General features: G+C 39.8%; 1 protein-coding gene across 1 annotated transcript in view; it reads right to left on the reverse strand.

Moving 5' to 3' along the window:
- Positions 1–17291, reverse strand: part of IL17RD (interleukin 17 receptor D) — a 42170-nt gene extending 24879 nt beyond the window's left edge. The window contains exon 1 of the mRNA XM_059856419.1: positions 17100–17291. Coding sequence (XP_059712402.1) covers positions 17100–17225 — 126 coding nt within the window. The 5' untranslated portion in view covers positions 17226–17291. The remainder of the gene's footprint in view (positions 1–17099) is intronic.
- Positions 17292–17393: the final 102 nt, after the last annotated feature.

The following is a 17393-nucleotide window of genomic DNA, read 5'->3' on the forward strand; positions in this document are numbered from 1 at the left end:
AAATCTCTGAGTCAAACTCAGGAATTTAATGCAGCAAAGCATGGCACAGAATGGGCAGCATCAGCTCTGATTTCTCTCATGCAATTTCAAAGTTTGCCTAAGAAGTTTTCTATTGTTTGCACTGACACAGTTTATTTTTTCCAACATTCTTGTGCAAATAATGTTTGGTAAATTAAAAGCCTTCTCAAAACAACCAAAAAGCTTCCAGAAGCTAACAGAATAAATATTTTCAAATACAGCCCATTTCCCACAAACAATACTGAAATGTGCTGGTCTCAAGATATTTGGACAAAAGCCAAAAGTCTGTAGCCAAAGCAGTGTTCTCTCAACTGTGGGACACGACCCCTGGCAGGAGAATTCCGAGAAAAGACGAGGTGTTTGGGAAGGGGAAGGGGGAGAAAAGGCAATGCCAAGACAGGTGCAGGAGAGGTGATTCTGACTGGGAACAAAGGGGCTACAAATGGTAAAGCTGCTTTTAGAGGGACCCCAGACAACAAACAGATTAACACATATCTGAAATAATGGAGAAGAAATTAATGAAACCTGTACTGTTTAACACACTGCACAGCACACTGTCAAATCAACAAGCTGACTATTCCACTCAGAGTGTCTTTCTTCTGTAGGAAGTTATCCACAACCTCAGGAAGCCCAGAGAGTTCCTCACACTTACTGGAATGATTGCATGAGCACTGAATTTTAGCTTATGCCCAAGCACTTCTAAACTAACCCATCCATGAAACAATTAAATATATTATCATTCATTTTGTTGGCTGTGCACACAGAGCCACAGGCTGAGAGGCAGTCTTTGTCTCATAAAGATGTTGAAACACAGAAGACAAACAAGAAAATGTTTCAAGAAGTGTCTGAAGCATAATAGATCAATGGATATATGTTATTTATATTAACATATATATAATATATATGGGTATGTTCATTTATTCCCTTTGCTTACCACATTATGAAATTATGTAGCTTTCAGAGCACAGAACATCAGGGAAAAAAGAAAGCAAAGAAAAATACTTCAGAGTTACAAAATGTATCTTTCAAGACTTTAGGCACATAAAGGTTTGCTGCTTCTCCTAAATGATTAAGTACTTCACAATGAGACAAATCCAAAAAGAAAGTCTTTGCCTTTAAAGCTGAGCAAATGCAATGGCACCTGGAAAACAACTAAAGGAGCTTATTTCCAAAATCATAAACGGTTCCCTAACAATTTTTTGCTGCCAAATTCCTACCTTTCCATCTGGAAACTCCTAGCACAAGCTCTTCGTTTGATTTCAGTTTCATCCAAAGGAACAGAAAATCTGTAAAAATAACTAGCACTGACTTCATAGGTTCAGTTTTAAGCTTCAGCCAGAACACAATTCACAATTATGACTAATTCAGGGTGGGTTTTTCACTCTTCATTTCTCAATATAATGCCAAAGTGCACATACACACACACAAAAAAAATCACTTGGGAAACTGTCATCAAATGTGGATTAACAGCTTTATTCATAACTGCTTGACCTACAAAAATTCTAATCTGAAATCTACTGCAATGTTGGACATTTTCATTGCAAACAACCTCAGAGCAAGCAGAGTACAAATACTCTATCTGCAGTAGAGGGTGAGTTTAACCAATCTGTAACTTCTGAAAATAGTAAAAACAGCTGCTTTCAAGGAAATCTTTAAAGCAGAAGATTACATAAAGGCTGGAATGTGAAAAATTTGACATAGCACATCTATTTTGTTTTGGTGTATTCAGACAATGTTTCCTCCCAGGTGCTTCTCGTGTACTATTTGAAAAGTCACTGAAATTCTTTGAGAGTTTGCCATCAGAAAATATGAAATGCCTGTTCTTAAAAAGTTCACTTGAGTTCTTACACGAATGAAACACACAGGCACAAGCACAGAAAGTATTGCATGTTCACAAGAGATCGTGACTGCAAAGAATATTAATGTACATTGGTTTTGTAGGACCAACACATAAATAGAGCAAAGCCTTGGCTCAGGAGGATGTGGTGGCTAGGTAATTAGCAATAACTGCACTGATTAAAGTGCCACAGAACTCATAAAACTTTTAAAGTAGATAGGATTTGGGATTCTTCCATCTTAATCCCTCCCTTTGAAATGACACAATTATTTTGGACATAAAAACCTATTCTTAGGGATTTAGAAACACACAATTGTTTAGAAACACACACTCATCCATGAGATTTTAAAACTGAATTCATAAGCAGTATGGTTCTAGTCCAGGAATAACCAATGACTCACTTGCCAAACCCCCATGTTCTAGCTTTAAAGAATCATTTACCATTCCACCAGTAGTGTTTTTCATACTTCACATAAACTTATTTTTACAGGAGATGAAGCAAAAAAACCAACTTTCCTTAAAATAACACAAACATCTCCTCCCAAAGTTCCCATCCTTGTGAGCTGCAGAACCTAGAAAGCCTTGGGCAATGAGAAGCCAGGACTTGCAATGTGACAGGGACCTACTCAAGTGGCAATGAAAAGGTGCCTTTGGCACTAAGTTCACTCTCAGGGGGACACAAGAAGTGCTACATTTATTCCATACACAGCCATTCTTTACATTTTGCTCACCAGAAGTGAGGAGCAGGTTGCTGCAGTCCCAGGACACACCAGCATGATGACTGCTCCAGACTTTTTTACTGTGGATGAGCAGAAAAAACAAGCCAGAAAAATGGAGGGGCCATCACGTCAAACACGACTACAAATACTTTTGGGTTAGAAGTGAATGTTCTTGTTCATCAGCTGTGCTAATAAAACCAATTACCTTTCCCTACAGATCCTAGGAAGAAATCAAGTATTCCTCCCTTTTTTCTCTGCCCTCAATTAACGGAGAAGCTGCAGGCAGACTCAAGCCTCAGCTGTGTTATAGAGACAGGCTTTGGTTCTTTTGCTGCTCCAGATTTTTACTCCCACCTCCCAAAATCTCTGCCAAGAGAGATTCTTACTGCTGAACGATGCACTTCTAGGAAATAATTCCTTCTCAAAGCCTCTGTCTAGTCCAGGTCCACAGAGAAGATGAAAATTGCTCCAAGCTTAAGCAGTAATACATTGAAGAGAGAGGATTAGAAGGTCCAGTGCTTGCTGTGTACTGATGTACATGGCTGAACTTCAGAGACACAGGCAGACACATTTGGTGGCTGCAGATTTAAAGCTTTGGCTGCCAGGGAATTTTTACACCCCTGGTTCCCCTCTACGGAGTACAGGCATCATATCTGCAGCCAAAAACCTCCATTTGGAAGTGTCAGAAACACACACAAAGCACAAACACTTCCTGCTCACCTGAAGGATACTTGGAAGAAATAGTAATAAAATATTCCAACTATACCAGCCTGTCTCTGCAGGCAAACTGGAGCTCCCCCACTTACAGACAAGCAGGAAAAGCTCCACCAAGTAATCAACACCAGGCATTTGAACACAACAAAATAAAACCATCCAAAACACAGTTTTCTGAGGAAACATTCATGGGAACGTTTCTGAGAACTGCCAGCCTTGAATAAAGTTCACCTCGTGATTCAACCACTCCTTCACACTGAATAGTTTCTGCCATCAGGATTCTTGAGGCTTTTCACAATGAAAAAAGGGATGAAGAGAAGACAGAATTCATTCAAATTTTCCTGTGTGCTTGCCTATCTTCAGGACTTGAATTAAAAATGCATTAAGTATTGCTAAGTTTTACTGTTGGAAAAAAAACAACAGAGAAATATGAGTGTTTTAAGTATATCTGTACTGGCAAACTCTTTAGGCAGCCTGTGCTATCAAGTCCTTGCAGTGTTTAACTATTCTAAAAGGGAATTTAGATACAAGATTTGAAAGAGAGCTTTAAGGTTTGAAATGGTACAGAAACTCCAGTCTGACTGCACTCAGTTCCCAGTACTGAAAATCACACCCTATGGATAACCCACTTTAAAATACACTCGATCAAGCTAAACACTTCAAGAGATCCATTTTTTCCTGAGTATTTCATGTTAAGTGCTTTTGGAAGTTGGCCAAAGCAAAGGTTACACATCCTATCTGCATGGTACATGGCCAGTTCATAACTGCCCTTTTCATACTCATTAGTACAGTACTTGACATGAAATGTGATATCTGCTAAAGCACTGACACAACCTGTACCACAACCTGCTTGGGCTTTAAATTACTTCATTGGTGCCATTTGCTTAACTACTATTTTACCACTTGCAAGATTTCCATTCTAAATCTTTTTCTAGAACCTTGGAACAGTTTTTGTTCTTTTATTATTGGTTAAAATTTAATTATCTGACTAAAAAAACAAAACAAAACAAAACAAAAAAAAAAATCCACAAAAACCCACAAAAAAACCCCAACCAAACCCACAAACCCATGGCAAGGAAAATCTATATCTTGAGAACATTTAATTTTTCAGTCAAATCAAATTTTTTTTTGAAATTAAAAATTTCAGTACTCACTAATAAATAATAATAGGAAATTGTACTGTGGGAAAAATTACACAAACATTAAAATCAAATGTCTGAGGTACAAAAGCAGGCTTGGCATATGGATCTGTTCTGTCATGGCCTACTCTGACAAGATGCAGGAAAGGTACAAAGTCAATTTAGCCTCAGGAAAAATCCCCCTGCTGTGCTGCACTAAAGAAATACCTCTGGTTTCCACACAAGCAGCCCCAATAAGATCCAGATTCATTCCACACTGTCCTTGTTACAAGTCAGAGGAACCTGCAAGGAAGGTATCCTGAGCTGTCATTTCACCCATCTCACTAAAATTATAAAAACATAGAAATAAAAAAAATCCTTTCAGAATCCTACATCAAGCAATGAGCTGCTCAAGTCAGCACAGCACACAAGAGGCAGCTTTCAGTTCATGTCCTCCCATGAGACCCACAGTAACTAACAGGTTTCCCAACGAATCCTTAAACTTTTTTATCTTCAAAAGGTATAAGTGTTCTGGTTTTACACATAGATTTAATTAATTATTTTTTAGCCTACACCTCAGATAATAAAACCGCTCAAAACTGCCAAAATTAACTAATAAATCTTCACCCTATAAAGGCTTGTTTCCTATTTTGTCTTCCTGCAAAGGTGAAAAAAATTCTACACACCTGAATAACTTACTTGATGTAGGGTTGAGTATTTTAGGATGTTAATACATGATAAAGATAAAAATTTACATATTTTTTTCTGCTGTTTTTTTTAATCTTCCCTGGACAATCACGTCCATTTTAAATGTAGTTAATTGAAATGCTTTAAATACTTCAAAACATAGAGCTGTTTAAGTACTACTTAACACATGAAAAACATACCAAAATTTCTGCTGCTTGAAGTTTCCATCAGTAAAGTCCATGGATCTCACACTTTATACTACATTTGAAGGAGACAACCTGAAGAAATGCACTGAGCTGGAAGAACCCAACACTCTTAAAAACCCAACCAACTACAAACCCAAAGCTCTGAGACTTTGAAGCAGTTTGGCCACTGCACAGCAACTCATCAAATTGCTGCTTACTTGGCACACAGAGGTACCTGAATACACATTTCTGCTATTCCTTGGAAAGGTTAAGGGATCAAGACTGAAATAAAGAAAATATGTGATATTAATAAGTAGTATCTGCTCATAAAATCCTACAAAGCAAAAAACCATATTTGAAAAAGCTTATGCTCTTCTGAAATATTTCTATTACATGGATATTCACAGTGATTTTCCTGAAATCAGACACTTTCACCCTAAACCATAGACTGAAGTGATTTGAAATGGAAATATTTCCTGTCCACTCACTGCCAGTGTCTGTTCCCAGAGTGATATAACAGATGACATCCAGTACAATATATTCTTTTATTAACCATAAATTTGAGCCTGCTTTAGGGATTTGAAGTGTTCAGTTTCATGCTGAAAAAATGTAACGTTATCCACAGACCATCAGCATGTGTAACAAAAACAGAGCCACAGGTTATGTGACTTTGATCAAATTATGACAAAATTTCATCTGAATTTAAAACCGCTTGGAAAAGCATTTACACTAATTGTCTAACCTTTTATTTTTAAAGATCCATGCACACTATCTGATCTTTTTCTGCAGGAAGAAGTCACTTCTAAGAAATGAAGCATCTTTACAGAATGACTATGAACAAGCTGTCTTCTGGCATTCATCTTATTTAAGAAGCCAGAATGCAATGGAAGTTTTAAGACAGCATTTAAATATGCAGATTAAAAAGTTAAATTGAACCTGTGTTTCTCACAAACTTTCACTTGACTCCTTTCTATCAACATTAAACTGAACATGTATGTAGCTAATCTTAAAACACTGAGCAGGAAGACAGAAAATACAATCACATTATCATAGTAAATTCAGAAGTAGATCCAAAGATCATCAAGTTTCACTTCCAGTAGAAATTATAGCTTTTAACAGGAATACTACTTGGATATAATTGTAAGATATATACATGGAAACAAGTATTTTTTTATTGCAGTAAAACCTAACCACAGTGGGAGGAGAGGGAGGAATCACACCTAGAAATCCCAGTACAGACAAGCACATAGATCACTACTGGAGCTTCAATGGTTGAATGAAATATAATAAACAATAAACAAAAGATGCAAACCAAATGCAATGTGGTTACACTGAGCAATCATAATCCACAGCTACCAGCATTGTTAGACAATACTGGACGTTATTCTATCATTTATTTGGGGCTTTGATTCCTACATTTACTGCCAGAAGGTAATAAAAAGAAACTTCTGTCGTTGCAGCTCATTCTTTAGTGAGCTCAATGTCCCATTTTTTAAACCTCTGCATGACATTTCACGGCCAGTGGTCCTTAATGAAAAAAAACCCCAAAAGTGAATGGCATGATTACTGAATTACTCTTACAAATGCAACTATAAGGAGAAACATAAGCTATCCCAATTTCCATTATTCCTAGCTAATGAATAAAAGATAAAGGTTTTGTTTCCTTTGATGTTCTGAAGAAGCATGGAAAAATAACTTTTCACCTGTTAAGGGTCTGGCTGAGTTAGGTGTTTGTTTTTTCTTTTTGTTTCTTATTTTAACTCTTTTTGTACTTAACCTATTCCTCCTGTCAGAAGGTAAACTAAGCTAATTATTAAACACCACCAACACAATTTGCTCAAAACAGAGAATTAAACAATAAAGCAAAGTTGTAACTATGCAATAGATCATTTACTGGTTCTTTGAAAACTAGTTTAGCTCATCTTTTTGTAGTAAACAACAGAAAAAGCAAAACCCTAGATATTCTTTCATAACTAAAGCACACTTTGTGAAGCAGTACCAGAAGACCTCAGATAAAATTTTGACAAACAAAATGAAAGCTCTTTATAATGGTGAATAATCCATAACTGTACTCCCTACTACACAAATTTGCTCACAGACACTGCATTAATAAGAGCTGCTGTCTTCAGAGCAAGGTAAGAAAAAAAGAGAGTTAGTAAGAGCCACTGGGTCATTCTGTAATTTTCGTGGTAAGCTGACCAAATTCCATCCACAAACTATGGGCTGGCAGGTGAGGTGCCCCCCTTGGGTTACAAATGAATACACTGCTCTTCATTTCCTGGCAGGAAGGGCTGGACAGCCTTACCCTGAGCTCTGTATTCCACCACGGGGCTGGCTGCATTTCAACAGATGCTGAAGTGATTTCTGAAACATTATCATCTTCTTGCTCGTGAAAAACTCACTGTTAAAAACACTCCTATGAAAAATGTTGAATAATTTATATGCTCATTATACTAACCTCAAACTCTTTGGATGAGATACCTTTAAAAGAGTATCTAAATTAACACAGCTTAAGGGTGGGAATGTTAAAAGCATCTGAACAGCTACATGGAACACTGGGCCTAATCACAAAAATAGCCTGGGGATTTCCTGACTCCCCTGTCCAGCTCCTCTGTCTCCATGCTGCAGTTCACCAATTCTGAACATATACTTAACATAAATGCAAGGGGACCTCATTTTATCCATGTCATTGAAATTACTCCAGTTGTGAAAAAGGGAAAAAAACAAAACAAAAAAGTAGGGATGCTTTCAATTCAAGCTGCTTTAAAAATGTGATCTACACTGCAGCTCACAAATAGGTGCATTAAAGCAGGTGGGGAGGGAAAGACAAACACCAAGACCAAAGTGGGAGGAAACAGATGGGAGTGAGAATTCCATTCTTTTTCAGAATCCCACTCCAAGCTTTTAAGGGTCTGCTCACACCAAATCACCCATTCACACCCTGTATCTCTCAAACTTCAAGCCCAAGCCCAGCACAAGCTTGAAAACTCTGCCAAGAAGGTTTGTGATTCAGCAACGCCCCCATCCCACACCATATTTAAAGTTCATCCAGACAGAGCACCCTTTATGCTCAGCAAAAATTGCACAATTTGCCAGTTTCAACTTCCATCCTCATTTTGTTACCACTGCCTAGAAATGGGGGCAAGCCTAGACAGGAAGATAAAACTGGTTCCCATAGAAGCTGGAGGAAGAGGAAGCAGTGCAGGCAGGCTTTACAAAGGCTGTGAGACAAGGTACAGACTGGCACCTTAACAGCTCAGACAGAGGAAAAGAATGGAATTCTTCATTGGCTGGGCAGCTGTAATCAAAGTTACTCTGGTTCATTTGAGGGGGGGAAAAAAAAAAATCACAGAACCATTAAGGTTGGAATCAAGGAAGTTTTTCCTGAGGGATAAACAAATTTCCAACCTCACAGTGCACATCCCACTCTACAAGAACAGACTACATGGGTTGTTCCAGGATACACCAATGCAAGAGTGAGAGTGAAGACAGCAATCATCAACAAAGCCTAAGTAGCAGACACTGCTCTGCCAGCCCCTGCCCAGCTGTGGGCCAGCTGTGGCCCCAGTCCTGCTGTTCAGCTCGCTGGCTGCACTTTAGGGTGGCACTGGGGAAGTGATGTGCACTGTGAGCTCGTGACCTCTGTCACCAGGCAGTGGCATCCGCAGGGCCACCCAGAGCAGAGGCTGGCACCACCCAGCTCTTGCAGGGAGCCAGCCCCAGCAGCTCAGTGCCAGGCAATCCCACAGCATCCAGCCGCTTCAAGTATGAAAGAAAACCCCACCAAAACAAAAGTCAAAGTGTTGCCACTGATTTTAATAGGTAGGGTTTTAGCTCTTTAAACAAAACAACCAAATAAATCAGAAAGAAATCCCTTAGTTTTCCATGTTTGAAAGGAAAATACATTTGGGGTGCTCTTCCTACAAGCAGATGACAGAGGCCTGCCTGGAATTTTGGTTAAATCACTGTCTAATATAAAAAGATCATGTGACTGTTGTAAGTTTCTAAAGTTGTAATTTTTTGATGCTTTCTGATTCCAGACCAGTCACACCTGGAATTACATATGTTTAACTGAGCAGCTGATAACCTATAACTTTAACAATCTAGAAGATTGTTTGGATCTAAACATTCTCATATAATGCTTTCTATGAGCTACACTAGCTTCACATATAATTTTAACCTGAATTATTTGGAAAAAAAAAAATTCTCTTGTAGCCTGCAAATTAAGGTTTCAAAATTAAGGTTTCAAAAAGGGGACTTCCACAAATCAGATTATTCTTCAGTATTTTACATACAAATCGCTGAAACTTCAGTACAGATAAGCAAATACACAACAAATTTTCTTTTATAAATACCAGAATTCAACCCAGTGCCTCCTCATCTTGGAATTCCATAACTTTTAAAGGAAATTATTAGGAAAGATATGGAAATATTATGCTATAATTACAAAACTCAGGAAGATAAATTTTATAAAGGTAGGGTGAACTTTAGGCATCAATATGAGTTTGGGATTTAGTCTGGGGAACTAAAATCCTCCATTTGAAAATACAAAGCAAAGTTAATTAGAAAACACAGTTTGAGCAAAGGGGGCTCTTGCAAAGAGCTCTTAGAAAGGATCACCTTGAATGTGTTTGATGCCGAGGCGACACCATAACTTTTCTTCACACAAAAGCAGTCATCTACAGAGCACAACCAGATGTTAAGTTTTCTTTTCTTAGTTTCTGTAAACCTCTGTGACCTCTCTCAAATTAAAAAAGGGAATAGCATTTTTAAAGCCACGGGAGCTATAATTAGTGAAGCATTCTAAGGATTTTCATTAATTCATAGCCAGCCAACCAGGAATTTTCCCACAGCCGTATACAAAAAAAAGTCAGGGAAGTTATTGATTGCTTGGTTGGATTTGAATGTAGTCAGAAGTAAGATCAGAAATGCCCAGTCACTCCCACTGATATAAGAGCGAAGAACATAGGCAAGGTCAGAAATTAAAATCCAAGTCTGCCCACCAACCATGAGGAAAATCCAGCAGGGCCATATAGCAGGGGGTATAGGAATGGGTATTACACACAATTTTGTGAGATAAAGGATCATATGGCTAGATCATTACAAACCAACCATTTGGAAACCCAAAGCCCAGGATGTGCAGCCCCAGGCAGATCTGCAGGCCTGCCGTGTCCCCAGCGCTGATTGATGCTGTCCAGTTGTTGCAATGCTCACAGCAGCTCATGGCCCTCACACACATTTATGGAGCCCTTTGAACTCCACACGCTCCTGAACAGCCCCTCATTGTTCCTGTGAACCCGGGAACAGCACACGGGCAGCTCCAACCTTGCGGCTGAGATGCTCTGAACGCAGAGGCTGGAGGGAACAGAAGGGCAGAACCCGGCGGCGGCAGCGGCGCCCTCCGAGCGACAGCCGGCAGGGCCCCGGCAGCTCCGCGGTGTACGGGGACAGCAGGAGGGACAGACAGACCCCCGGGCGGGAGGGACAGGAGGGACGGACAGACCGGGGGCAGCAGGGACGGACAGAGCCGCGGTCCGCTGATCTCTCATTGCGCGCTGCCACCAAAGGCTGCATGAGGCCCCGCAGGCACCGCCGAGCGCCGGCACAGCACGAACAGGAACAGACTGGACTCACATCGGTCACGGACACACAGTTCTGGTTCTCCTCCGGCAACCAGAACACACATCCCAGAGTTTGTGCTTTCAGGTATGATACCTGATGTAGCATGGAATCACCCAGGACAAAGCTGCCTCTCACATTTATTTGGGCTCATTGGAGCATGACTGATGCACCCCAAGAGCAGATTTACTGTCTTGCTGAATAACAGCCCAAAGGGAAATAATAAAAATAGAATGTCTGGAACAATTCTTCAAAGCCAATAGTGACATAATATTGTAACAGCCTTCAAGTGAAAGAGTTTCAGAGAATACAGCATCTCCTGGAACATGTGCTGATGCCTGAGAAAACTCTAATCCAAGCTTTAATTATTTTTAATAATCAAATCAAACTTTGGAAGAACAAGTCCCAACCTGCACACTTGATTGTCCTCATACTCCAGGAATCTACCATGCAGAGATGAGAGGTGACAAGAGAACAATGTACCTTTAAAATCCATGAATGGTGTCTTGGACATGACACTGAAAGAACAATTTACTAAGAAAAACAAGTTGAAGCATGTTAAAATATACATTTATACCCTGGTTTGGCTGGCAGAATTTTGGCTAACCAGAGTGATAATACCTGTGTTTCTGTTGTATGAATATTGCAATGAACCTACCCATAACTGGCATAGGCCTGTATTCACTATTGTACTAAGTATATATCTGGTCAAAGTTTTTATTATAAAATCCCATAGAAATATTGGGTGCCAGGATGTGCCACTCCTTTTGAGGAGAGCTGGGGAGGACAGTGAAACAATTATAAAATACTATACACATGAGAGGATAGAATCCTTTTTCAAGTCTGCACTTAAATTTTGACCCTTAAATAAAGTTTCACATTACCATAACCTAAAACCTAAAGTACTTCAGATGAACTGACCTTACATTATTTTAGGTTACTGTAGCTTAAACTTCCATTCAATCCTTTTTTATAATTCATATAGAGAAGGATATAAAAAATAAGCATTCATATAACTCCTACTACTTTTATGTGGTTTTTCCTAGGTGTGATGTATTAATGCATAATAATTTTTAAATATAAAAACAATTAAAAACTGCCATAGGAACATCAGCACTAACCCAAACTTTTAGAAAAAAATGTATTTCAGATCCACCTCATTATACTGGTGGGAGTAAATATAATACCAAAGCAATATACTTGGAAAAAAAATTACTTTTAAAAACTAAAAATGGCATTAAAGATTAAGAGTTCTGCAGGAATACTTCACACTCCTCTTGTTTGCCTCTAAAAACACATGCTAAATTTATGGGTAGATTTCAGCCTTTGAGCATAATTAAGCAGGCAAGCTCACATCAAAGCTTTGTTTCATCATCTTTAGACGGATCTGCTGGACAGCCGGTCCTTATTAAACACCCTTTAAATGTTGCAGTTTTAAGTAAGTAACATCCATGTTATATTAACATTACCAAGTAATTAACTAAAGAAAAGCTAATCATCTAATCATGACAGCTTAACATCCTTTCACCCATGGACTATAAAGTATAAATCTGTTTAAGCAGAACTTGTTCTTAAATAAATGACTCAAGAGTTTAAATTAACAAGTCTGCTCCAGCAGTTTCTATACTTGTACTTACTGAAAAGCAGATTTTGAGGGGAAGTAAAGCAGGGAGTGGAGTTCAGCATCTAAAGTAAGGGACACATTCTGGAGAGGAAATCAATCAAATGTGTAACAGTCCCAAGCGACTGCAACTGCAAAAACCCTGTTAAGTCAACAGCTGATGAATTATCATCATATTCAGATTGCCCAGTTCCATGCAAACACATAAGGAAATACACAATTTTGTTGGAAATACATAATTTCGTGTTAATACTGAGAGTTACTTTCAATTACATAAACATATGTTTCCATATTTTTTCCCTCTAGGTCATGCATTTGAATGCTCATTCTGCAAATACAGCATTAAACTGCAGAGCCTCACTAGCCTCAGAGCCTAGTTCCTGAGGAAACAGTCATCTGTGACTTTAAACATGAACTTTGTGCATTTTTAAATTCATTTAAATAGGCAGATTGTCATCAACGCTTTTTGACACTAGAGTAGGAACGGGGGTCTCATTCTCTGCTACCTTTTTCAATAAATGAAATTCAAAAGAAAACCCCAAAACAAACCCTGGAGGGACCCTGAAGCCAAACTCTAACTAAACAAAAGTGATACAGATGCCTACCTGCATGACTGACCATGCCTGCAAAGCCCTGCACTCACCATGTTGCATTGTATCTGATCACAGAACACAGGAAGCTTGAAGTGACACATCTCATCAGTTCTGAAATGCTATCACATTGTTCTGGATGCCAGAAAGAGAAATCTATTGATTCTATAAATTCCCAAAAAATGGCACATAGGGAACTGCTGGCATCTGGTCTGCAGAGCTTTAAAGCAGCTCTGGAACTGTCTATAGTTTAAAGAACACCCTGATGGCAAACATTAACACCTTCCACCATGCTCCATCTTAGGTCTGTCTTCTGCCTAATACCTTTTAAAATTTTTAAATACTCTGCAAGAGAAAATCTGGGGTTTTTACCTGTTGGAAAATAACATGAAATAGAAGGGAAAAATTTAAAGTTTGGTAATTTCTTACCATTTTACAGGGTGTTTTTCCTCCAAAATAAAGTTCCCAAAACATGTCCTCAGCTGGGAAAAGTATTTCTGTATGACCTAGCTCTGTGCTTGGTAGATTCCTGACTGGGGAGAAATACAAGTCTACTTTGGTATGCTTGAGGAGATAAATGTAGGGACACAGCAGCATGAGCCTAAAGAATAATGAGGCAGGCAGAGCTCCCAATAGTGGAACAGTAGGAAATCTTCAGTGTCTCTGCTCTGAAGTGAAAAGGAAATAGAAAGTTCCTTACACAAAGAGCATAGAAAAGGACACAGGGAGTTTCAGGGAGAATGCCCAGGAACAGAGCCCTCCAGTCTGAGCAGCTTTGCTTGGCAGAGCAAAGGAAGGTCCAACTCTCTGCTAACAAGGAGGGGAGGGCTGATAAAATGCTGGATTTTTATTCTTCCTCATCATACAGTCACATTAAATTTATGCTTTATACTGAACGATTCAATGCCAGGAACTTCAGAGGAATTAAACATATGAAAAAAAATTACTCATGTGTGTAGTCCCATCAGAATCTACAAAACAACTTGAGAGTAAAGTTGCTCATGTGTTTAACACCAAATAAATGAATCTGAAATATATTCAAAATATCCTCAGATCACAAGTCTGTCTTCTCTGTGCACCTTGTGGCTTGTTTGTACATGGTCTACTTTTCCAGAATAGCTCCCCATGTGGACACACTTATTCCAGATTAAAACAGGCCCTTCTCTGAACTACTTCTATTCTGGATAAAGGTATGCATATGAGATCCTAAGATCATCCATATGGAAAACTACTTTGCAATACTATTCTACTTTAAGTAAACGTCTACCCTAATGCAGAATAATATTAGGTGGTGGAATGCATCAAAATTTCTATTAAACATCAATGAAAGGAATCCTACACCAAGCAAAGTCAATCCAAATTCTACAGTCCTGAACCCACTGAAATCTGATAATTCTTAGCCACAGTAATGTTACTTATCCTGGTATTACTTGTTTTCCTGCTACACACATGTAAAGTTTGCAACACAAATGTCAGTGTACTACCAGAGAAGATGTACTATACAGGCTATAAATATATTTTGTGATGGAAGTCGTAAAACAAACAAAAAGTCACATCTAGAATGTGATTTTATTTTTAGTTTTGAAAACATTAGATATTAACAGTTTCAGGAGCTATGAAGAAAGCCAACAAATACTTCCTCATCAAATTCTTTTAACCATAGTCCAGTAATATGCTCTCATTAAGTCAGTTTTTTACTGCTACAAAATATTGAGGATACTTAAAATTGTATTTTGCACAGTGAGAGAAACTTGTGCATTACTTGTGCATGTATGTATATTACCTCTGTGTGTATGGAGAAAAATGGAACATGGATTCTTAAAAATAACACTCAAATGATGAAAAAAACAGACATCATAGGGAACTGAAACCCACATCTACAATTTTAGCAGAGGAAAATACCCAATGTCCATGTATCTAAATGCACATACAAACCCAGCTAGCTACATTTTATTTCTCCTTGAACAACCATTAAAAGTTAAATTATATACTTTTAGATTATTTATGCCCTTGAGAATTACCTCAATTCAACCACTTCATTTAATGCAGACTAGACATTTTTACTTTGTCTCTATAAAATGATAAGATTCATTCATGCCCTTAACATACATTAATTAGACACTACTTAAAAATAACCTGCAATAAGAATAACTATTTGAATAGGATACAATTACTTAGGGCTTGTGTCTTTTCAATCAGTCAGTGTCCCTGCAGTGTTTAGAGTGGCAGAGGGGAAGTGGCCTGTGGTTAAACAGAGGAAATACCAAGGAATTTTAATAGAGCAAATAGTCTCTTTACTTCCTACAGGGTACTACTTCAAAGGCAGCCCTGCTCCAGAGCAGACAATGTGTTAGAGGGGCCATCAGTCATTTAATAGCATGTCAAGACTACTCAAAACTTACATGCAGCCCAAGATAAATACCACATAACTGAGACAATGGGTACCATCCTGCAGTCATTACTCTAATAAATGCTGCCCTGCCTGCAGTACGGAGGCAATCATGTGCAAGGGTGGTATTACCAAATCAGACCACAAAATTATAACTACACAATCAGACAAGGTGTCTAATAAATTGGCTAGGGAAGTCTGAACTTGAAGCTGAAAATACAACAAAACCAGAAACTAGTACAAATATATTAAAAGTTAAAATGGTACATTAGTTGTGAGCAATAAAGACAAAGGGGGGGTTATGCTAATTGGAAAGAATGTAAGTTTTGCTGATTTGAAAGTCAGTCAAAATCATTGTATTACAAGAATTACATTGTGATAGATTCCTGTTTGATACACACAATGACATTACGTAAGCTAAAAAATAAATCCAGAACAAACTGCATTTGCATATTCCTATGCAATATACATTAATTCAAGTGTATTACAAGTCAAGTACTATGAACTGTAATAGTGATACTTAATAGAAGATGCAAAACCTGATACAAATATACAGACGTGTTATGAGCCTGCCCATGTCTGGTGAAACACACAATAGACGTACTGAGCCAAAACATTCTACTGCTAATTCTGCTAAAAAGACCAAACAGGGGAGTCTAAACCTGCAACTGTTCCATTCAACACAAAGGTTTAGATCTTAAGCTTTACCAAGGTTTGAAGTTTGTTTTTTCACACTCTCCTTTTACATATTTCCCGACGCTTTCGCCTTTCTAAACTATGCCCTACAAACTTCTGAACTCTGTGTTGCAGCAACGTTCTCAAAGGATCTGATCTGAACCCAAGAAAATCCTTAGTGACAGTCTAACAAAAAGGAAAAGCAATGAAAGTCAGTTGTGTTCCCTCCAGTGTTCCCGGATCACCACGCTTCAACTAAACCTGTAACCAGCCATCAGGAGAAAGGGAAGGAACGAACCAAAACACACAACTCAAAAGTTATTACAAGCATATTTTAAAAAAATAAAAAAAGAAAAAGAATATGAAAAGCAATCGAGAAAAGTCTGACAGCAAAACACACCAGAAAGGGCAACAAAAGGCAAAGACCAGCAACAAAACGTTTATCACCTTCCTCCCCTCTTCCCCCTCCCGTAAATTTCCTACATCCTCTGTATAATGATCAGGCCCGGAGCTAAGACCCCAAGCCGGCCTCGAATCATTAAAATAACAAAGCCCCAGCGATCGCTTTTATCCAGGTCGGCTCGGGGAAGCCGGGAGCGCTGGTGGTAAAGGACCTGTTGAGTGACTTCTTCACACTCGCCGGCTACGAGCCGCCTCTGCCCTCGGCGAGAAAGCCATAAATATCCCTTGCCGGGAAATGCCACCCTCTCTCCCGGCCGCAATTAACTTCCAGATGCAGAGCCTCGGGGCAGCGTTACTTGTTGCAGAAGTGTCCCCAGGGCAGCCGCTCCCTCCCTCCTTCCCGCACGCCCGGAGCGGCTGCGGAGCCCGGCGGAACCCCGCGCAGCTCCCCGCGCCTTGCGAGAGCGCCGCGGCTGCTGCGCGGGGAGCCGGCAGCCCCGCTCCGCTCCGCTCCCCTCCACTCACCCTCCCTGCGCACGCATCGGCCGCCGGGCCCCTCCTGCCGCCGGCCGCTCCCGCAGCGAGCGGGGCAGCGCCGAGGCAGGCGGCGAGGGCGAGCAGGAAGGAGCCGAGCTGCAGCCCCGGTGCCATGGTCCGCAGCGAGCCCGGCGCGGGCGGCGCTGCTGCCGCCGGGTGCGTGCCGGTCTGTCGGTCCGTCCGGGTCTGACTCCGCGGCTGTGTGTGCATGCGCGCCCGGCCCGGGGGCGGGGGGTTCGTCCGAGCCCCGGCCCCGCCGCCCCCGCCCCGTTCCACTCCTTG

Source organism: Haemorhous mexicanus, chromosome 11 (assembly GCF_027477595.1).
Source record: "Haemorhous mexicanus isolate bHaeMex1 chromosome 11, bHaeMex1.pri, whole genome shotgun sequence".
In the NCBI taxonomy this organism is placed as follows: Eukaryota; Metazoa; Chordata; class Aves; order Passeriformes; family Fringillidae; genus Haemorhous; species Haemorhous mexicanus.